The sequence below is a fragment of the Mirounga angustirostris genome, unplaced genomic scaffold (assembly GCF_029215605.1).
Source record: "Mirounga angustirostris isolate CCGP_5_RB_7025 unplaced genomic scaffold, mMirAng1.0.hap1 SCAF_3, whole genome shotgun sequence".
In the NCBI taxonomy this organism is placed as follows: Eukaryota; Metazoa; Chordata; class Mammalia; order Carnivora; family Phocidae; genus Mirounga; species Mirounga angustirostris.
The window spans coordinates 192,576,335-192,600,199 of record NW_026991711.1 but is presented as its reverse complement, the minus strand read 5'-3'; the positions used below and the strand labels follow the sequence as shown (position 1 = coordinate 192,600,199).

Here is a 23,865-nt window from a genome sequence, read left to right as displayed (position 1 = left end):
ACTCCTCGCCTCACCGCGATGCGGCCAAAGCAGAAGCCAAGAACAGGGTGACCGGGAGCGGGGCGGGGGGCGGGGGTGTATTTGTCAATGGGCCAAAGAATAAATCACTACGGGCTGAGAAAGTATTTGCAAGGGAACCAGGATAAAGTCTCCACTCAATGAAATAGTATGCGGCCATTCGAACTGTGGCGAGGAGAACACTTGGTAACAAGGGAGCAATGTAACCACTGTTTACAGTAAGACGACAATGTTACATAGCAATAGAAACTATACAATCCCAATAGTGTAAATGTGTGCTTTTGTGGATGTGTTGTATATGCATAAAAAATAGATGAGGGGCACCTGGGTGGCTCAGTTGTTAAGCGTCTGCCTTCGGCTCAGGTCATGATCTCAGGGTCCTGGGATCCAGCCCCACATCGGGCTCCCTGCTCAGCGGGGGGCCTGCTTCTCCCTCTCACACTCCCCTTGCTTGTGTTCCCTCTCTCGCTGTGTCTCTCTGTCAAATAAATAAATAAAATCTTTAAAAAAAAAATAGATGAGATTGCAAAACACGTTTTTTTAACGATGAGGTGACAGATACACAGCAGCTGGCGGCCCGTGGGTGGTGGTTAGCTTCGGGACGTGGGATGATGAGCCATGTTTATTTCCTTCTGGGTGCTGCTTTCCAACCGAACAAGTATTAAGCAAAGCAGAAAGCTGGAACCACAAAGGTCTTTGAGACAGAAGCCGCAGTCGCTGTGGGGAGTGGGGCGAAGGACTGGAAACCACCACCCATCCACCTTTTGATCCGCTCAGTGCTCCTGGTGGCCCGACGCCCGCCACACAGGGTCAACAAAGTTATCGGTGGCGGGTCCCTGGGTGGAGGCAGCCTGGATCTTCCCTGGATTGACGAGGCACGTTCTGCTCAGTGCGCAATGCCCCCCCACCTCCTCCTATCTCCCGCAGTCCTCCGGCTCCTTCTGACTCTGGAGCCCCCATGCGATGCGCCAGACCCCTAGGTCTGGACCTGGAGCCCGCTCAGTCAAGGGGAAGGAGGCCACATCCAAAGCCCCCGGATGCACCTGTTCCAGAAAACAGGGCCTGAGGGAGCTGTGACCTCAAGAGGCGGTTTTGCTGGGCTGCCGGGGAAATGCCACTTGAAGAACCAGTATGGAAGGAGATGGTCTGGGAAGGGAGGAAAACCCCCACTCACAAGGGGAGATTTCCGGGGGCTGCCCTGAAGTGGGAGGGGCCCAGAACTGGGAGGAGGAGACCCTCCTGCCCCCCAAATCCCCGTCAGAACGGAGAGGACCAAAACTGGAGACCGTCTCCTCTCCTGGTCCAGGGGAGGTGAATTATAAAGACTAACAGTGATGTAATACCTATGTATTTTAAAAATATGATCGATACAAAGATGTGCAGCACACAACTCAGAAATCATACACAGTACTCTTTACCATCAATCCCATACAATCATCCTCAGAGAAGGCTCTTGCTGATTTTTGCTGAACTCCTGTACCCACAGCCAGCCTCTGGCTGCGATTCACAAGCGTGGTTCTGATGTGAATGTGGGCTGATATTTTCAGGTATTTAATAAGCAAGATGAGAGCGAAGCCAGAAAGACCTGCGGACAGGCGTCGCTTGCCCAGCCGCGACATGAGCAAGCTCCTTGCTGGACTGGACAGTAGTCTTGAGTCCTGCAAGTCCTGAAAATCCCCTCCCTGGCTTTGTGCTGTTCACGTTGCGATGGCTGCAGAGCGCATTCCAAGCCAACGCGCACCGTCGTCCGTGTCTCTGTTCCGTGTGCCCGTCTCCACGGTGTCCAGACTCCCGCCGGGGCCGAAAGCGTAAAATGTGAGAGGTCATTAAGTGATGAATTTCCAGGATTGACTGCCCTTGTTTTTACCATAAGGTCCCGCAAACTTCCCGAAGGGTAACACTCGCGGGTAGAACAGCTCCAGCCCGCCCTGCGCAGGCGACCAGGGTGACCGGAGCTCAGGCCCTCGGGGTGTCGGTGTCTGGGCGTCGGAGGGGCGGCCCGGCGAGCACAGGAGGCGCCCCACGGCTGACGGGCTAGTGAGGGGAACCCCAACACACACGGTCCACCTCACCCCAGAGACCACCGTGCCCTTTACAAGCTGTGACCTTCCTCATTCCACGGCCAAGGGATCCAGTTTTAGCCACACACAGTTGTTTGGGCAGGTGTAAAGATGGGGACACACAATGGTTTTGCAGGAGAGGAGTCGGGCTGGGTGCGCAAGCCACGGGGGGCACGGAGGCCACAGGGGCCACGGCAGCTGGGGGCACCGGGGAGGGGCGCACACAGCGCCTCAGGCTGCCACAGCCAAGCCCACGGCCGAGGCTCTGATTTCACAACTATCCGAACGAGCTGCGCGCTTAAAATCCGTGGCTCAGGAGATTTGCATCGAGCGTTCCATTTTTAAACACATCCCAGTGTTTGTATTGAAATCGCCCCAGAGACACCTTCCTTCAGAGCCATAATCCCTGGAAAGGGAAACCCACCCGAGAAGGCGGCTCTCTCGGCTCCCTGGGCGCGTCCCTGGGCCGGGAGCAGAGTGAGGGCAGCTGTGAGGTGGGTCCAGCCACACGGGAGCCCACACTACGGCCCCACGCTCTCGTGCCTTTGTGGGCCCTTCCTCCACAAAATCATTGAAAAGTATACAACCGTGTCTATGTAAAGATGAATATATTAATAGCATATATTAAAACATCTACTCTGACCCAAAAGTTCATTGTTTTTTCGGACTATAAAAGAAGTTAAAACACGTTCGGGGCGCCTGGGTGGCTCAGTTGGTTGAGCGACTGCCTTCGGCTCAGGTCATGATCCTGGAGTCCCAGGATCGAGTCCTGCATCGGGCTCCCTGCTCGGTGGGGAGTCTGCTTCTCCCTCTGACCCTCCCCCCTCTGATGTGCTCTCTCTCTCTCTCTCTCATTCTGTCTCAAATAAATAAATAAAATCTTTTAAAAAAAAAATCTTAAAAAAAAAGAAGTTAAAACACGTTCATGGGTCCCCACGGTACTGGGGGCGCCACGGACTGGCCCAGATGTGGCAGCTGTGCGCTCGGTGGCTGTGCTGAGTCCCAAGGTCTAGCCCCGGTGCGGGGTTTGGAGCAGGGTGGGGGTGCCCCGCAGCCCGCTGTCACCTGTCAGAGATGCCCGGCTCGGGTTGGCGGGCCCCCTGCTGTGGCAGCAAACAAAACAAACAGGGACTTAAGTCACTGCCTCGCCCTTTCTTAGCTCTGTGCTCGCTCAGACGACAGAACCAACCAGGCCAACAGCCAGCAGCCCCCTGCAGACCGCTCGCCAGGGCCCTGAGGCCAGCCCCACGCTCTGCGGCTCGGCGCCGGCCCACTTACCTCGAAGGTGCCTGGGACTTAGAGCTGGCAGAGGCCGCCCACTTGCTCCCACAGCCTCAGTTTCTCAACCGTGAAGTGGGTAGAAGGCCTGACTCCCAGCCCTGGAGAGGCTCACAGGACAAAGTGGGAGCGAAGGGTCTTTGTAAACAGTTTCCCACCGGGAAGGTTCTTTTCCCCTGCAGCCCCCAAAAAACAGCAGAGAGGCATCCGGGACAGGGAATTTCTAGCCCTGAGGTTCAAAGCGCTATAAACCTACAGGCCCCCCAGGCAGTGCCAGGCACGCGATCACAAAGGACAGCGTTGCCCCGGAGTTTAAACGACAATTTTGGAAAATCCCGGAAGGATCTCAAACAGGCTGCTTGTGAGTGAGGCAGGAAAACTGGCGAATGAACTTGTCCCAATCAGTATCTGCTCCAGGGGAGGTACACCCGGTCCTGCAACGTTCCCCCGGCTTCCCAGGGCTGTGACAAAGGTCCCAAGAGGCAGTGTCTGTTCAGGGGAGAAGGAGGACAGTAGGCTCCCTGGCTGGAGGGGGGCACGTCAGGGGCCAGACAGGCCTCTCCAGGGAAATTGTGAGAAGTGAGAGGGGCCTCGGGGCGGGGAGGGGCGGGGGCAGCGACCACAGCTGGGCTCGGCTTACAGGGGGTTCATGAAGCTCAAGCCCATGTACCTGAGAGGGTGAGCATGCTGGGGCAGCAGCTAGGGCAGTAAGGGGCTGGGGTGGAGACCTGGGATGGCAGGGTGGTTTATTCCTTATTGGGGGTAGGCGAGGTCTGGTAGTAGCCGTGGGGGCACCCAGTGGAATCCTCAACAGCATCCCTGAGAAGTGGTCAACTGGTTCTGCTTGCACACCTCCTGTGATGGGGAGCTCACTATCTACCTGGACGATCCACATCATCTTGGAACCATTCTGTAGGAGGGGAGACTCCTTCCTTATTCAGACCCAAAGTCTACCACTCCATATATCTCACCCATGGGTCAGTCCTCCAGCCCCAGAGCACAGGTTCCTCCTCTCCCCACCAGCCCTTATAGTTGAAGACAACGGTCATGTCTCTGCTTCAGCTTTCTCCTGGGACAGGAGAATATTCCCGTCTTTAATTTTGAGAAGTAATTTCAAGACACCCTTTAAAAGTACTAAACAATTTATACCACCACATCCTCAATCACCCCATGTATTAATATAATCTTTTAAACTTTTGCCGGTTGAAAATTGTGTCAGCGTGGTATTAACACAGATCATGAGTAACAGCCAATATTTGTGTAGAGCGTACTGGGTGCCGATTACTGATCTTTGTACTTTACAATCAGTAAAGCATCTGTCCTCTGACAATAAACCATAAAGTAAGTGCCATGTGGGAAAGGGAGGCAAGAAGTTTCGGCCACTTGCCCAAAGTCACAAGCTAGTACACGAGCCCTCCACAGGTGGAGGGCAGGGCGCCTGACCTGCTGGGATTCCAACCCAGGTAACTCTCTCCTATTTGGATTCCAGACTCCGGGCCACGTTATTTCTCCCCGGTAAGGTTAAACATGGGTCTCATGCGCTTCTCGATCACTGGCATCTTCTGTGAACTGACTGTATCTTTCTTCCAGCATCCAACTGGGCCATAAGTATTTTTCTTATTATTATAAGTCTCTGTCTACTATGAATATTACCTCTGCTAGAGATGTTGCAAATATTTCTCCCAATGGGCTATCTGTATTTTTTACGTTTGCTTGGCTAGAAACGTTTAATTTTTATGAGCCAAGGGTTTTTTTTTTCATCTATGGCTTCTGGAAATTGTCTTTTTTAGGAAGTTCTTCTTCACCCCAAAACATATTTAGCACTTACTATGCTCTCTCCTAGGTGCTTTGTTCCTATATATTGTTACCGCTCACAAAATAAAACTATAATAAATAACATAAATGTATTAGTATGATAATATATCAATAAATAATAAAAATATATCTACAAACATGATAAATACAAAGTGGTCTTCGATCATTCTAGTATTCTCATATTTTTTAAGTTCTTTAATGTTTTGGAAACTTATTTTTGTATGTGGTATGAGGCAAGAATATTTTATTTTTGCCATGTGGATGACCATATGCTCCAATACCATTTATTTGGACAACAATATGAAATGCTTCTGCTTTGAAATACCGTATTTATCAGACACTAAATTCCCAGATTTACGTATCTAGTCAGAAGTTAATGCTGTTTCATTAATTTATATTTTTAAATATTTTACTTATTTATTTGACAGAGAGAGTGAGCACAAGCAGGGGAAGCAGCAGAGGGAGTGGGAGAAGCAGACTCCCCACTGAGCAGGGAGCCCCCCATGAACCAGAGATCATGACCTGAGCTAAAGGCAGACGCTTAATTGACTGAGCCACTCAGGCGCCCCAGAAAGGGTAAGTTTCTTTAAAAAAAAAAAAAAAGATTTTTTACATATAACACTGTCACCAGGGTGTCCTGCTGGGCTCTGGGGGCACCCGGACCAGCAGGCGACCTCCCAAGGTCGAAGCGCTGGCTTCATCAGGGAACCCCGGGGGGTTTCCGCACCCCCCCACGACATCCCAAGTGCGGCGCCGCCTGGTCACCCGCCTGGAACCGCCCTCACGGTTCTTCCTGTTCTTTCACCCAATCAGGGCTGGCCCGGTTTCACGTTCCCATGTCCTGAGTCGATTCTTCAGTGCCCAGGGCCTGCGCACTCGTTCATGCAGTTGTGAATTACACAGACCCACTTCCCCCAGCTTCCTCCAAATCATCGGTAAAGACGTCCGAGAGAAGAGGCCCGCCAGGAACCCCCTTCAGGGCAACATCAGTTCAGCGACAGGGGCCTTTACGCCAAGGTCCTTCCACCAGTGCTGAATGCAAACGCATCCCCACGTCTGTCCCCAGGGAAGCAGAAGCCTCGTCAGATGTCCACGGTCTCGACAGCACATCCCCCGACCCAGCTTACTAACGTCACCGGCGGGCCCAGCTGCTGCCCACGCTGGCGCTCGGTGGGCACCGGACACCCGAGCGCCCTGGCTGACCCCGACGGCAGGTTTCCGAGAGGAAGAGGGCCACGTCGTCGGCTGTCCAAACCAGGACCCGGCTGGGGGTGGCAGAGGGATGCTGCTAAAATTTCGCCTCGAGGAAAGTCTGAGCAGATCAGGACGGTGACCACCCCCTGGGGGAGGGCCAGCGCCCCCAGAGCCTGGGCGGGGACAGTAAGCACCGCACGTGTGCACACGAGCGTCCACCAGGACGCGAGCCCCGCACACACCAGCTGGTGTCGTCCACTAAAATACTGGCTTTCACGCAGGTTTTGATGGGGAACCTTGAGTGCTCTGGGATTTAAGTGCGAGGTCGTGGTGACGGCAGCATCACAAAGCTTGTCCTGAGACGTGCACGGGAGACATGAGAGCACCACGGGAACCAGCACAAGCGCTGCGAAGGTCTGGCGGCAGGCCCTCCTGTCCCGCGGCCTCCCGACGGGCTGGCGGGCGGCGCTGGGGGCTCAGGCCCTGGAGGAGCAGCGGGTGTCGGGACCACGGCCGCTCACAAAGCCCCGACCCCCCCTGCCTAATGGTGCACGGCCTCCTTGTGGTTTATGGACTTCACTGTTTGAACCCCGTTTTCTTACCAGGAAGACCCACTTGCTTGGTTTAAGAAGCCGATCATCAATCTGGAACTCAGCTCTAAATATGGACTTAAAAAAGTTACAGTTTAAAAACCATTTAAATTTCTTTTTACTAGCCGGGGGGGAAAAAAAAAGTCCTTCCCAATCTTCCTTTATGAAAACACCTGAAACAGGCAAAACAGGGACTCGTGTATGGGCCTCACTTCTGCCCTACTGCAAGGCTGGTAAAACTATACCTATCAGAACACCTTTTGGGAAAATAGAAAACGTTTATTAATAAAGTGCATCATGGGACAGTTCAACTCAGAGCCCAAGGGCAGGACGCATTTCCCCTCTGGTCCTGACAGGGGCGCTGCCCTCTGCCCCGCCTCAGCAGCTCACACAACTGCCCATCTCACTCCCACCCTCTGCTACGGTGGACCGCACGGAAGCCTGCCCACGAGGCTGTGGTTGGCTCCTCGGGAGGCATCCTGGGTGTGTGTGGAAGATTCTGGAGCTGGGCGCAGAGTCTGTGTGGAATATCCTCCCTCGCAGTGGGCATGGTCTTGTTGTACAGGCCTCCTTTGAAGCCGATTCTCGTGGAAGCTCCAGCAACCGGTCATCCCCGTGACCACGGACATCCATGTGTTTGCTCACAGGCTGGTCCAGGCCCTGCTGCCCTTGCTCCCAGTCACGCGCCCTGACCCCACACACCAACAGCAGACAGATGCAGTCAGCTCGGTGCAGCTCAGCCAAGAAGCGCAAGCATGCTTCGGGGGCGCCTGTCGGGGCGCAGGATGGGACTCTGGACCACCCAACATCCTAACCGCACTCCGTGTCACAGAGTGATATCATTTCTCATCACAGATTGGTCATGAACATTGTTTAAGTTGTTTACTGAAAAGAAAAATAAGCATGAATATCAAAGCAGAAAGCTCACATTTTAGTCCTGAATTTTTTTTTCCCTAAGGTTTACACATTTTCTTTGAATATAAATTAATGTCAGCTCAACTTTTAAATTAAAATTCCTGCAGGGAGACTTCAGTACTTCCTGGAAATGTCCAAGCCAAAGTAGAGGTAAAGGTTTAATAACCCCCTTGTGTATTTTCTCAAAGTAATACATAACATCAGGACTCATCGTGTATCTGATAAAGATACCATAATAATCAGAGAGACTGCCTAAAACTTCATGAATGATCTTGAAGTTTCTGACAAATGCTTATGTCTTATAAAACTTCACTTTATACAGAAGATGGATAAATGTCACGATATGAATGAAAAGATAAATTTCCCTGAACTTTCTTCACAAGGAAAACAAAATATACACGTTTGAAAATACAAAAATCCAAATGCTTATGTTTTCTCCAGCTGTGAACTGAACTGCACAACCCATACACTTATAGAAAAAATATGTGATTGTTTTTAATGATTTATGTATAAAATAAAAATAAATTTTATGATACAATTTAATAAACTACTTCGTACAAAATTTTACTCACATAAAATGTATGCAATTTTTTTTTTGCAACACAAAAATCCTATTCGTATGTACAAATTCATAAAAAGCAAATACACCTTGAAGCAAAAACAGTCCATTGGGTTGTGGCTAAGTCATTCAACTCAGAAGAAAAGAGACAAGTACATGGAGGGCTAGTTAATGGACACCCCTCCCACCTCCAATAATGCGTTTAGTGCAATCTATCAAAAATTTTATGCTGAGTGGTAGAAATGACAAAATGGCCAATGTGTCAAAATGGCAGAGCTTCATAATCTGATCCTGAACTTACTCAGCTTGGAAGAATCATATAACCACCTTAGAAAAGGATTTCTTTTGGAAATTACAGTAAGGAAACCTAACCTGTACATTTGTGCTAAGCCTTAAAGAAGCAGAACTTTCTCAGGCAATTCTAACATTTAAATGGCACGGCGTGGTTCACACCATAAATATCTAGAAATAACAGTATCAGGACCCAGACCTTATGATCTGTATGTCTCCAAACACTGGGTTCCTTTATATACAAACTTAAGACTTTCATTAAGTATTTACAGTATCATATGTGAGTGAAAAACTTAAACCATGTTCTAAAAAAAACCTTGCTGTAAAAAACAATTTCCAAAAAAACAGTAACATCAAAAAAATGTTGCAAATTGGTGCGTCCCCCAAAGTCTTCCTTCAGCTGTTTGCCCCAAGCCGCCCACCTCTCGGGAATGCACATCTAATGGGAAGGATTAGGAAAGACACGCAGGCCACTGGGGGAAGGCGAGCGCGGGCCTGGGGCAGCTCACTGCTACCCACATGGGGAAAACCCTGGGGCCGAATGTCCCTGAAGGACATACTGAAATCTCCTTCAATTTATGAACTTTAAGGCTGCAAACACAAGCAAGAGGCCGTAGGGACCAATGAGAAAATGACAAAGAGACATACACAGTTGCAAAGAGCTTTAAAAAAAAAAAGCCTCAGGTGAACCTTATCAAGATACAGACTGAAATGAACCCTTTCGGAGGGGAAATGAACTCAAAATAGAGCAGACTCATATTCAGGCCCCATTCTGTTTGTAAGTGCCCATCAGAAGGGAGCCATCCTTCACTCTGCTCCCCTCAGGGTCCCGTCACCAGACCTAAAACCTGAAACCGAGGGTGTCGCATCCCTTGCGTGCCACCTGCACGTGCCTGCTAGCGAATTCTGGCACAGACCTGAGCAGGACAGGCCGCCTCGAGACGCAGAGAACACGCTGCACGGCAGGCAAAGCTCCCGCTGGAGGAAGGGGAGAGAACCCGGCCCCTCTACACAGAGACGTGCCTGCGCTTTCAAAGCTCTGCACTTCGGACGGAGGACACGGAGAACTTCATTTTCTTAGGAAACTGAACTTAGAGAATAGTGACGTTCTATCTTCCTTTTTATTTTCAGACCGAGGAGGACTTCCAGCTTTGGAAACGTGTGAGCTTTCACCTTCTCGAACTCAGGTTGATACTGTACACCATTTTCTGAATCTTCTCTTCGTTCTTCAGGATGTTGGCCTTGACAGCACAGATCTTGTCCTGCTGGTCCTTGATCAGCTGCTCCAGCTCGGCCAGCTCGGCCTTCAAGGGCTCCACCGCACAATCCGTGATGCTGGCGGGACACAACACGGGGCCTTGTGAGCACCAGCCTCGGCTTACATTTGCTGCTGCTTTTTTTTAAAAAGATTTTACTTATTTATTTGACAGTCGGAGAGACACAGCGAGAGAGGGAACACAAGCAGGGGGAGCGGGAGAGGGAGAAGCAGGCTTCCCAGCGAGCAGGGAGCCCGATGCGGGGCTCGATCCCAGGACTCTGGGATCATGACCTGAGCCGAAGGCAGACGCTTAACGACTGAGCCACCCAGGGGCCCCTAGATTTGCTTCTTGATTGAAACAAATAAAGAAGACAAAAGCAAGTTATTCACAGCATCCAAAGAAAAAGGGTAAAAATATAAACATACTCGGATAATGATATAAAGGGACAAGGACCTCACACCTGGGAAAAACGTTATTTTACCGCCCCACAGCCAAAAGTGAAGCCAAACATGCATCACACAAAGGAGCCTACTATTCCTAAAGCCCCACATCACATGTCACAGAGCCCTCGGGAGGCGAGCAGCACGGCCACCAACAAGGGCCACGGGCCCAGCAGCCCGACATGCCCCCCACCTTCCTCAGGGAGGCTCCTCCAGCTGCCAGGGCGCTCCACCCAGGCTCCTCCAACTCACGAGTTCGAGGTGTGAGGCCTTTCAGTGCTAGGTTACCTGCCAGGAAAAATCTAGAACGTATTTGGGAAAGCAGAGGTCAAACTGGCCTTTTCTTTAGTTTTTTTAAGCATATAAATACAAAATAAATACAAAGAAGAGTGATGGGGCGCCTGGGTGGCTCAGTCGTTAAGCGTCTGCCTTCAGCTCAGGTCATGATCCCAGGGTCCTGGGATGGAGCCCCACATTGGGCTCCCTGCTCAGCGGGGAGCCTGCTTCTCCCTCTGTCTCTGCCTACCGCTCCCCCTGCTCGTGGGCGCTCTAATAAGTATTTTTTAAAAGACTCTACATAAAAAACAAAACAAACAAAAAAAACGAAGAAGAGTGACAGTTTCCAACCATCCTGCCACAAAGCAAACTCAGGTTCTGTAAGGAAGAACCATCTGGGTGCTACTTTTCAGTACCTTAAATCAACTGTAGGAAGTGCCAACAAATCACCGTGCTGGGCTTGGCCCCAAAAAGTTCACGGCGATTTCCTAACTCCTCTTCTGCTGGACACTTACGCTTTTAAGGGACGTTTTGGGAGCAAGCAGGCTAATAAGATAGCCGCTTCATTATCACAGTGTTTTCCCGTTGGGCTTACAGACCGAGCACCCTGTCCGCTCACGTCGTTTTCTGACAAACCCTTAACAACTGATAGTTTCATGCATTCCAGATTCCCTGATTATAAACAAAGAACATCAATCATTTCCCTAAAGTAAATCTCTTTTTAGTGGGTATTATATTTCCTTTACAGTAGCAATTTCAAAATGGGCTCATCAGCATTTATTTCTTTTCAGAGTAAAAAACTAAAATACTTTCAAGTACAGTTACCAAACTTTGGGGATTTTGATAAGACACATAAAACAAAGTTCTCCGTATTGTTTACTGCCTGTATCTACTTGCGTGAACATTAACTCCAAATCTTTCCTAACTGATGCAAAGATGTGCCCTGTGCGGACGACTGAGGAAGGAAAACACTTCCTTTGGGGAGGTGTCCCCGCTGGGCTCCCTGCGCCCCCCGTCCACGCCCACGCCCACCTCTCCTCCTTCTGCAGAGCACCCCCCGGCCCCGCCCCCCCACCCCACCTCTCCTTCTTCCGCAGAGCCGCCCCGCCCTGGCCCCGCCCCCTCTGCACCTGCTGCAGAGCCCCCGCCCCGGCCCCGCCCACCTCTCCTCCCGCAGAGGCCCGCCCCCGCCCTGGCCCCGCCCTCCACCCTGGCCCCGCCCCCTCCGCTCCTCCTGCAGAGCCCCTGCCCTGGCCCCGCCCCCGCCCACCTCCGCACCTGCTGCAGAGCCCCCGCCCCGGCCCCGCCCACCTCTGCTCCTGCTGCAGGGCCTCCCTGTGCTGCTTGTTCTCACTGTGCCACAGCTGCAGCTCGTTCTGCATGGCGTCCACGTCCTCCTGGATGTAGTCCATGATCTTCCCCAGGGGGAGCGCGCTCTTGCACAGGGTCTGGATGGACACACGTAACTTCTCGATCTCCTTGGAAACGATGTCCTTCTCCTTCTTCCACGCTGACTCAAAGACAAGCGATTTCTCCTACAGTCAGTGGGGAAAACGGGAAGAGAAGGAAGAAGCATCCTCAGCCCTAAGGCAGGACCGGGACTTCCTGAGGGTGGAAAGACATGGGAGTGGGGACAGAACTGGCTCGGGCCAGCAGCAGCCCCAAGGTGCCAAGCACTGTGCGGGAACGTACACGGTGCCCAGTGACGGTCCATCCCTTCCCTTCTCAGAGGTAGAGGGGTCTTCACCTGGAAGGCTGTCGGAGAGGCACATTTCTATACAGTAAGATCTATTTCCCAACTGACCAGAAACTTATTGTAGTTACTGTTACCAAAGCTGAGGGACACTGATGATTTTCCCAGACAGACTGGCCGAAAGGGGCCCTGACCCTGTATCTCACTCCTTGAATGGACCTCCTTTCCATCTCAAAGGACTCTGCAACCCATCTCACCTGCAAAAGGGGGAAAGAAACCCTCCAGAGCGATGTGGGAGTGAAGGGACGAGAGGTTCGCAAAGGAGGACATGGTGGACAACACCAAGCCGGGCAGAGGGCCCACTGAATAGGAAGAGCTGGACGGAGCCGGCTGGTCTGGAGGGCGAGGAGGCCTGGTGCCCTCGGCGGGAACCACTGGCAAGGGGGCCGGAGGGGTGCGGTAAGGAGAAAGAGGCAACTGAGAACTTCATTCAGTTTTGGCCAGGAATTCTCTTCACATGAGCTTTTATCACAGACCTCTGAACTTCAAAAACTGATGTAAGTTGATAAGAAGCAATGAGTAGTTTGGCTTCTTGGAAAACCTTTCCTAGTAAATGGACATCGTTTAGGAGGCCCTCCCTGGAGGCTCCCACTCCATTAGGCTGGTTAAGGTGTCACTGCTTTAGCCACTTACAGTATGAGTCGAATGCTGTTAATTAAATTATAATTAACTTGTTTTATTAAGTTCACAACCATTTGTGTTACTTCTAACGTCAGGTTCAGACTGTAGGCTCCAGGAGGGCAGGAACCCTGTGTCTGGATCCACCGTGGCCCACACAGGTTCTCCTTAGACATTTATCAAACGAACAAATGAAGTGAGGAAATAATCTACCTGTCAAGATTCTAGCTCCACTAGCTACTGGGCTTTGGCAAGCATATGGAAAGCCTTAATGTGATGCCTGGCACACAGAAACTGTTAAATAAACAGGAGTAGAAATGTAAAATTCATAAACTAGTAAGAGTTCATCAAGGTTGCAGGATACAAGATAAACATATAAAAATCAATTATATTTCTACATACTGTCAACACATGGATACTGAAATTAAAAACAGTGTCATTTACAATTGTATATGTAAACAAAAGAGAGAAATACCTAGGTGTAAATATAACAAAATACGTATAGAACTTGTGTACTGAAAATTACATAATGTGGATGAAAGAAATCAAAGCAGACCTAAATAAATGGAGAGACATACCATGTTCCCCAACTGCAAGATTCAAATATTGTAAAGATGCCAATTCTCCCCAAATTGATGTACAAGTTTAACAAAATTCCTATCAAAATCCCAACCAAATTTTTTGGAAATGTAGACAAGATTATCCTAAAATTTATATGGAAGGCAAAGGAACTAGAATAGCTAAAACATCTTTTTAGAAAAGAATAAAGAGGGAGGAATCAGTCTATCCAATTTCAGGACTTATTATATAGTTACAGTAATCAAGACTGTGTGGTATTGGCAGGACAGACATACATAGACCAATGGAACAGAATGAAGAATCCAGAAAAAGACCCTCACAAATATACCCAACTGATTTTTTTTTTAAAGATTTTTATTTATTTGAAAGAGAGACAGAGAGCATGAGCAGAGTGTGGGGCAGAGGGAGAAGGAGAGGGACAATCAGACAACCCCCCCTGAGTAGGGAGCCCGACATGGGGCTCGATTTCAGGACCCCAAGATCATGACCTGAGCTGAAGTCAGCTGCTTAACCGACTAAGCCACCCAGGCGCCCCTGCCCAACTGATTTTTGCCAAAGGTATAAAAGCAATTCAATGAAGGAAATAGAATCTTTCAACGTGTGGCACTGGAACAATTGGATATCCACAGGAGAAAAAAGGGATCTTGACCTAAGTCTCCTATCTTATACAAAAATTAATTCAAAATGGATCATTGACCTAAATATAAAATGTAAAACTATAAAACTTTTAGGAAAAAACCTGGGAGAAAATCTTTGGAATTTAAGGCCAAGCAAAGAGTTCTCACACTGTTACCAAAAAGCATGATTCGTTAAAGAAAAAACTTATAGACTCCATCACAACTAAAAGCTTTTGTTGTGGAAAAGACCCTGTTGAGAGGCTGAAAGATAAATTAGAGAGTGAGAGTACATATTTTCAAACCATGTATCTGACAAAGGACTAGTATCTACAATATATAAACTCTCAAAACTCAACAGCAAAAAGCAAACACTCCCATTAGACATGAGCAAAAGACACAAACAATCCATCAAAGAGGATACACAATGGCCAATGAACACATGAAAAGGTGTTCAAAATCATTTTATCAGGGCAATTCAAATTAAAGCCACAATGAGATCACTACCAGGATGGCTTAAAAAAAAAAAAAAATAGTGCCAGCGCCACATGCTGGTGAGCATGCAGAGAAACTTGATTACTTTTACACGGCTCGTAGGCGTGTAAGACAGTACAGCGCCTGTGGAAAACAGTTTGGCAGTTTCTTCAAAAACTAACATGCAGCTAGCATCTGACCTAGCAACTCTACTCCTGGACACTTACCCCAGGGGAATGAGAAGTCACATTCCCACGGAGTCTGTGCATGGATGTTTACAGAAGCTGTATTCAGAGCAGCCCCAAACCGGAAACAGCCCAGATGCCCTTCAGCAGGTAAACAGTTAAATGAACCGTGTGCTACACTTACACCCTGGAGGCTGCTCGGCAATAAAAAGGACTGAAGTGCTGAGTCACGCGACCGCCTGGATGCATCTCCAGACAGTTAGGCTGGATGAAATCAGCCGATCTCTGAAGACATGCTCTATGATGCCATTTGCAGAACATTCTTGAAATGACAATATTACAAAGACGGAGAACCGTTAGTGGTTGCCACGGGTTAAGGAGGGGTGAGGTGGGAGGGAGGGAGGAGGCGTAGCTGTGAAGGGCAAGAAGAAGGACCCTTGTAGCGACGGTACCGTTGTGTATCTCGACTACATCAAGCTCAGTATTCTGGGCTGATGCTGTACTGGGGCTTTTACGGGATGTTACCGGTGGGGAAAATGGAGGACACGGGAAATCGCCATCATTTCTCACAGCCACATGTGAATCTACAGTTATCCCAAAATAAGTTTAGCTGAAGAAGAGTTAGTGGCCATACAAATGCCTTTAAAATAAAATGCTAAATGACTAAAATGAATTCCAGACAATAAAAAACTACTTCTCAAGAAAAAAAAGTGTTGTCTTTACACAGATCAGTGAATCTCTCATTAACTTAGCTGAACAATTTAAAATTCTAAAACCCATTCAGGGGCCACCTGGTTGGCTCATTCGATTGAGCACCCGACTATGGATTTCAGCTCGGGTCACGATCTCGGAGCTGTGGGATCGAGTCCTGCATCCGGCTCTGTGCTCACAGGGAGTCTGCTTGAGGTTCTCTCTCTCCCTCTGCCCCTCCCACCCCCACACTTGTGCTCTCTAATAAATAAACCTTTAAAAAATAAGTAAATGCAATTCTATACTAAAACCCATTCACAATGCTTATTAAGTAGTTCCTATGCATTTGGCATTGTGTTGAGTCTGATACAGAACTGTTCAGGATCCGGAACTTAGGATGGGAGGCAGAAACATGCAAAAGTCCAAGAGAACTGGTGAGTTACAAGGTAGACCAAGACACAGAGGAGCTATGTGGCCCAGCTCCCTCCTATCCTAGGTCACCTTGTCAAACTCCCTCATCGTTCTGTATCACAGCACCAAGCAGAATCGGATACACTAACCTTACATTTATAACTTTATTTTTAAGGGATTAAGAATTCAAAGCAAAATGCATTTGGGCTGGGGTTATGACAGTCAGGAGAGACTTTCATTACTACTTAAAGCACACTGCCACAAAGCACGAAAATTCTGGTGTTTTAAAACAAAAACAAACAAAAAAAACCCTTTCACTTAAATGAACATGGCAGGGTGGAGTGGGTAAGTCAGTGATTGTTCACTTTAAAAGCACACCTCTCTGGCAATAGGCTCACAGAGCTATATCAGCAAATTTTCAGGCAAACATAACCATTACAAACCCTTGTTTTATAGACTTTTAATACGTATAATAAAATATGAGAATCTACTACTATATCCACCACCCAGGAATGAGTCATATGAAATACGCTTAATTTCTGGAAACAGAAGAGCAAAAAATAATGAAACTGTAGGACCTACAACAACCTAGAATGCAGGAGGACACTGGGGAAACGGGGCGAGGGGTCTGGAACATGTGCTCGGCAGGTGCGAAGCTGGTGCCAATCCGGCTTCGCCACCTCCTAACTTTATGGCCCTGGGAGCCTGACCTGACCTCTCTGTACCTCGGTTTCATCACAATAAAATGGAAATCATAATATTTATCCTGCAGGTGAGATTAAATGGGATAATATGAAATAAGCAGCTCGGTGCCTCGCACACAGTAAACCCTCAATAAACGTTAGCCATTACCATAAATTTCTCGGACACGCAGAGCCAAACCGCGGGCCGGGCAGGAGGGAGCAGGCGCGCTCCTCCTGCAGGGTGGCGACACTACTCCTTTACCACCAGCGGACTCGTCCGCGACAAGACACTCCAGGCCAGGCATGTTCGGACGACTCCGGTGCGTTCCGAAAAATGCCTTTGTGCAGTGTCGGCACCAACTAGAAGCTGTTACGTCCAGCTTCTGACAGACGGGTTCTGCCACCAAAAACACCCCTTCCTCAACCCCATCTCCACTTTATAAACATAGATGACCCACTCCCGTGAAATTCGATCTCAAAACTCCTTCCTGGAAGACCTGGGATTCGGCTCCGGGCACAACCAGCTGCGGCGCCCTGGCCACGGCCCCCCTCCCCATGGGGGACACGCAGGGGTGGCAGCAGAGTGCGGCTCACGGGGACACACCGCCACCGGCCCGGGGCCTCCTGCCTCCTACCTGAGGGGCCTTGCGTCTCGAGCAGGCTGCAGGCTACTTACTCAGCTGCTTTCTGCAGGAAGGCCTCCGACAAAGTGTTCCGGCGTTAGGCTGGCCGCTTCACACATGTGCTTTAGAAAAAGTGATTTTCCAAGACTTTTCAGGTGAACAGTTACTTACTTCTGGGACTTAATATGATTTGCATTTACCACACACATACTTGTCCCCAGAAATGTGAGCATTTGTGTTTATGGTGAATTTTGAGTTGACAGTGATTTATTCTAAGTCATTTAAATAAAAACTCTGAACTAAAAAGTTTGTTTCCTTAAAGTCCAATCGCAGTGCTTCATAAGAAAGTACTGTTTTTAAGATAATACCTTAGAAGCCTGACCCTCCGTCCCCGCCAGAAGTCCCTCCGAAGCAGACTTCAGCGTACAAGCGGAGGGCCGTGGCATCTGCATGCTGCCCTCCCCCCGGTCGCTGGATCCGAGGGGTCACCAACACCGCTGAGCAGCACTCGACCCTACATTGAGCAAACCCAATAAACAAAGGCCTGATTAATGCAGGGTAGGGGGAGGGCATACAAAATCAAAGTATTTGCTTTAAATAACATTCTCTCCCATGACCTCAGGAACTGATTTACATACAGCCTGCCAAAAGTTCATTTTCTTCATAAACCGAGGAATGCCAGCATCCAAGTTACAGGAGAAACAGAGACTGACAGAGTAACTATTCTGAGTGTCTTGCTCATCCAGAAATATTCAATCACCCAATTCTGTAAACCAAACATGCATCTCTCAAGTGGGTCAAACCAGATCCCTTAAACGCACAGTAAAATAAAACCGTGTGTCATCAAGTACATTAACCTTTTTGCGCACACACAGAAAGGCACAGAAAACATAAATGTGTGGTGTAACAAAATGATAAAGTGACTCGGGCAGCCTTCGCCTGGCTCAAGAAAGCAAACTCAGCCAGGGTCCCGAAAGCCCAAGGCCACCGCCACGCTGCCCTCCGTGTGCGCAAGTGCCGAGCCTGCGTGCCTGACCCACTCGTTCGGCACGGACAGAACCACATGGCGCACGTCCATGTGTGTCTGCCCCTTCTGCTCAAGCGCACATACACCACTCATCTGCACTGCTGAACGGGAGGTACTTCGTTACAGGAATACACCAGGAGTTATTTACCCACTCTACTGCTGGACGTTCGGGTTATTTTTGGTCTGGGGCTATTACAACAACTGTTTACGAAACGTGAGTACTCTGAACAGCTAAGTCGTAGGTAACAATAGCTAGAAACAGGCGGCACAACCGTGAATAACCTCTCTGTCCCAGTACACGCGGGCGCAGGATTCTCCGGGATACGCAATGAGAAGTGGCACCGTGGGCCAAAGGCTGTCTAAGTCTCCAACGCTGTGACCCAGCGTCAAACGGTTTTCCAAAATGGTTGTACCAAGCGACATCAAATAGTTTTCACGAACCAATGTTTTATTTCTATGCATAAAATACAAGAACACCACTCCTCCGGCATCGCCATGATCTGACAGCTGCAGGTAGTTAACTGTGACACGAAACCTTCCCGGTGAGAGACGGGCTCCCTGCAGCGCCTACAGACCAGGGCGGAGGTGCGAGCAGGACGCAGCTGGAGCGCACGTCTACGAAGGGATGCAGTACGAGGGCCATGTGCCCGGGCTGGGCCACCCAGACACCCGGACCTGGGGAGATGTCCCACCTCTGCCACTGACGGGCTACATCAGACAAAGTAAGTCCGTGCCTCCGTTTCCGAACCTAGGACACAGGGATGGTACTTATCTAATTAATTACCGTGCAGAAGGGTGATGTTTACAACTGCTTCGTCATAAGGAGTCCTGCAGAAGCCGTAGCTGCTGTGATGACCGTCCACACAACTAAGAACTGCCTGGCAGGCTTCCACGGGAGGAAAAACGCATGCCAGGCACCTCCGAGCACGTGGTGCAGGGCGAAAGATCACTGCATGTTAGCTCCTTGCACGGACAGGAGTGTCTCCGGACGGGGGGCTGGGAGTTCGAGGGAGGCGGCAGGTGACTGAAGCGGTAGCCAAAGGGCAGTGCAGCGCAGAAAAGACATCTCTTCACATCGGCCTCTCGGACTGCCCCAAGAATCGGAAGTAGTTTAAAGACCACCTTTGATCACACAGAGAGTGAGTCGGATGGACACTAACGAAGCCGGCAGGCAACAGGGAAACGCAGAACTCAAATTCCCAGCCACAACGACCCTTCCTCGACTTAAAGTCACGGAAGTAAGTCAGGAATACGATTGTACTGGCCTAAAACGGTCCTTTCAAACATTTTTATGTGAGGCTATTCTCATATATTTATTCTCTCAGAGGAACTTTAGAATATTCCTTGCCAAGCTCCAAAACATCCACTGAATATTTATTGGAATTCCATTAAATTTATAAACTAAGCTGAGGGAAATAATATCTCTATCATATTGAGTTTCCCATCCAGAAACACTCTCTCGACTTTTTCCAGGCCTTTTATATTTCTTGGTAAAATTCTGTGGCTTCTCAAAATAGTTGCTATAAATTTCTTGTTAAATGCATGGCTCTGTAAGTTATATTTTTGTTTCCAGTTCTGAAGGGGAACGTTATGCGCATTATTTTCAATGGGCTATTGCTGACACGTAGGAAAAATACTGACTTTGTATATCTGTGTTGACACTGGGCTTCACACACATTTGTTTCGAACAGTTGGCCCTCTGGGGATCAGTTCACCTGGGGGACTGCTGTCCTCTTGGAATGACGGTGATCCTGTCCCCTCCTCAGGAGGAGAACTTCGCACCTCACTCGTCTCTGCGCTGGCTGCAGCCCCCCGCCACCCCGGACAGGACTGTTTGACAGCCTCACCCCTGCGCAGCCGCCCGCTGCTGCCAGGATGTAGACGGCCCCGTGCAGACACGCGCTCCCCCCATCCTCGTCACTGCACGTTTCTAGTCATAAGGGAAATTGAATTCTACATTCGCCATTTACCCTTAAGAGAAAACACACCTACCGGTGACTTTATTTGGTTCAAGAACAGTTTCTTGGTTAACGAGAAGAGAAGTAAGCCCTGTTTAGAGGGGGCCGCAACCACTGAGCTCGGTTTGTTTTTAGCTGAGAAGGCTGCCTCCTGCCTGGATGCGGCGGCAAGATGAGCAGGAAGCAGAGACTATTCACGGAAACAGAACCATACTTATCTAACAGAGGTAGATCTTCGCTCCTAGGATATACTCCAGTTTACTATTAATTATATAATAAAATATGTGCTTTAGTTCCTAACCATGAACTTTCGGTTCTTCTCTTTCTTTAAATCTCTAAAACCCATTCCAGCTACAGATTTTTAAAGGTCTATAATTCTTTTAAAATATACTAAGTAGATTCCGGCCAGAAGAGGAAAACAGGAACCCAGCTAGGAAACAACCACAAAACGGAGCAAACCATCGGGGGCTGCTATTTCCAGGCCGCATCTGAGGGTCTGAGAAGGACAGGGGCCAGCCCACCCCGACCCTCACTCGCTGTGTGGGGACGACCTCCTGGCTCTGCTCAGAGCGTGAGGAGGTGGAGGTCCCTCCGTGGGGCAGCTGACAGGCTGGAACCCGCAGACAGGGCGGGCCAGACTCCAGGAGGTCCCGGAGAACCGTCTGAGACAACCACCACGGCTGAGAGAGCCTGTTCACAGGAGAAGTTCCAGCACACCACTGGAGCGACGAGCTTGGACGCACTGATGAGGGCAAGAGAACAGTCTGACTGTACCCCCATCACCTCTCCAAGGGGGCCCAGTGCAGGGCCAAGAGAGACCTCAGCTCGTGATTTCTCCTACGGGGCTAAGTGATAGCATGTGGGGGAGCCCCTGGCCTCCCCAGCTGTGCAGGATGCTGCCGAAGAGACCTACATCTTTCTCGCCCTCTTCAGACTACGGTGTCTTGAGCCATAGGACTCAGGGGCAGGGAGCAGCTGGGAGAGAGGCAGACAGGACTCTTGGAGGACATCAAAGGGACTCGGGTCCTACTGCACTGAAGACCCCATCAAGAAGTCCACCCACCAGCTGCTAGGGACATCTTGCCCATGGATCCCTACCCCTGCCAGCCCACAGTACCCCCAGTGCTCAGCACGCCTCACCCACACGCACTCCCACCTGGGGCTGGCTCCCTGTGTGATGGCGGCAAGAGCGAGCTTTGACAGATAGCCAGTGAGCACATGAACAAAGCCAGCCTGAATCTGCAGGCCAGGGAGAGACCACAAACAAGAGCTTTAGCTCGGCCCTTGGAAAAGCAAAAGGAGGGCTGTCAGCACCCACCTTGGGGTGCTGCAGGATTGAGAGAAGGCACACAAGCTTAAGCATTCTGCCCCAAGAGGGAGCAAGAAACTCAGGGCAGGTATGTCCACAGAAGGTCTGAAAAGCTTCAGAATCCCCAGCAGGGCTGACAGAAGGTTACGTGTCTCCCGAAGTCAGAGAGTAAAGATGGACGAGGTCACTGGTACTTCAAGACGAACACAGCAACTCAAGACTCCAAGGAACATGACAATCAGGGAAACATTGGCACCACCAAAATATCTCGGTAACCTTCCAGTAACTGACCCCCCAAACATGGAGATCTACACGTTTCCCTGGTGAGGAACTCAGAACAGGTGTTTTAAGGAAGCTCAATGAGCTACAAGAAAACACAGAAAGACAACCCAATAAATTGGGGAAATCATACATGAAAAAAAATAAGTAGTTTAACAGAGAGACAGAAATCATAAAGAAGAACCAAACAAATTCTGGAGCTGAAGATACTATGAACAAAATGAACAACACAACAGAGAGCACCGACAGCACAATGGATCGGGAAGAAAGAATGTGTGAGTTCCAGAACAGACCTCCAAGTTATCCAGCCCAAGGAAAACCAAACAAAAAAACAAGAGTGAAGGGGGTAAAGAAAGCCCAGGTGATCTGAGGGATACCATCAAATGAAGCAATCGGTGACTTACTGGAGCTGGACGGAGGAGAGGGGGAGAAGAGGCAGAAAGCTTATTTAAAGAAATAACAGCTGAACACGTCCCAAGTCTGGGTAGAGTCTGGGTATCCAAGTTCATGATGTTCACAAAGTTCACCAAACAAACTCAACTTCGGGAGACCCCATTCAGACACATTAGAACAGAACTGGAAAATCACAGGCAAACAGGGACGACTGGGTGGCTCAGGCGGTTAAGCGTCTGCCTTCAGCTCAGGTCATGATCTCAGAGGTCTGGGATCGAGCCCCGCATCGGGCTCCCTGCTTTAGCGGGGAGTCTGCTTCTCCCTCTCCCTCAGTGCTTTCTATCCCTCTCTCTCTTTCTCTTACATTTGCTCTCTCTCAAGTAAATAAAATATTAAAAAAAAAAAAAGATAATCACAGGCAAAGAGAGAATCTTCAAGGCAGCAGGAGAAGAGCTTGCACGTCCCAAGGAACCCCGTAAGACCGCAGCGGATTTCTGGCCAGGAGGGGGCGGGACCATGCACTCAAAGGCTGAGGGAAACCAAGTGCCCAGGAGAACACGACCCAGCAAAGCTGGCCTTCAGAAAGAAGGCAAGGTAAAGCTGCTCCCAGGCGAACGGCGCTGAGGAGGAGTCGGCCAGCAGTGACCTGCCTCCCAGAAAACCCCGAGGGGAGTCCGCATGCTGCAGTGAAAGGCGCGGATGGGGCAGGGGTGCAGGTGCGGTCAGGGAACACAGTGGCAGAGGGGAGCACCATCTGAGTTGGCGTCCCCCCACCCCCCGGGAGGAGGGAGGGCCGTAAGCCACTCAACTCTGTACAAAGGTGAAAGGACTTAAAATAACCGCCACAATAGTTTGTTAATGCACACAACATAAAGAGGTAAACTCTGACATCAAAAACATTTAAGGGAGTAAAAGGGCAGAGCTTCTGAAGTTAACTTGTTACCAGTGTGAACCAGACCTTTACCTATAAGACGTTTTATGTGAGCCTCATGGTAACAACAAAGCAAAAACCCACAGTCGATTCCCAAAAGACAGAGAGAAGGGAATCAGAGCAGACGGCTGGGGAAAATCATTATCACAAAGGGCAGGGCAAGAGGAGAAAACAGTACGATAGAATGAGCAAGTCCTTACCTATCAGTAATTACTCTAAATACAAGTGGATTCGGACCCCCAGTCAAAAGGCAGAGCTGCTGAAAGGATAAAAAAGCGAGACCCAGCCGTATGCTTCTGACAAGACTCATTTTCCCTTTACAGACATACAAACTGGCTCAAAGGGATGGAAAAAGATATTCAATGCACACGGAAACCAAAAGAGAGCAGCAGTGGCTACACACATTATACCAGGCAAAACAGACTTTTAGCCAAAAACTGTGATAAGAGACAAGAAAGGTCCTGTCATTATTTGCTGATGAGGGTCAACTTGTCAAGAGCACATGAGCCCTGGAAACGGTCAGCGCCCTGCATCAGCGCGCCTGCACACATCACGCAAGTACCGCCTGGGGGAGGAAGAGCGCTCTGGACTCCCGCTGTCCTGACCTCGAAGCTCCAGGCAAACAGAGCCCCGAGGTACCGCG

At 49.5% G+C, this 23,865-nt stretch overlaps 1 protein-coding gene across 9 annotated transcripts in view; it reads right to left on the bottom strand.

Annotated features, from left to right (window-relative positions):
• TRAF3IP1 (TRAF3 interacting protein 1) overlaps positions 1–23,865 on the bottom strand; it is a 75,362-nt gene that overhangs the window by 2,525 nt on the left and 48,972 nt on the right. For 8 of the 9 annotated variants that reach the window (XM_064587374.1, XM_064587366.1, XM_064587369.1 and 5 more), the window contains 2 exons: positions 12,007–12,230; positions 5,905–10,055 (listed from right to left, as the gene is read on the bottom strand). In XM_064587374.1, the coding sequence (XP_064443444.1) occupies positions 9,890–10,055; positions 12,007–12,230 (390 nt within the window). In that variant the 3' untranslated portion in view covers positions 5,905–9,889. Of the gene's footprint in view, positions 1–5,904; positions 10,056–12,006; positions 12,231–23,865 lie in introns of those variants that run through there. The other variant, XM_064587368.1, reaches the window with a different exon arrangement.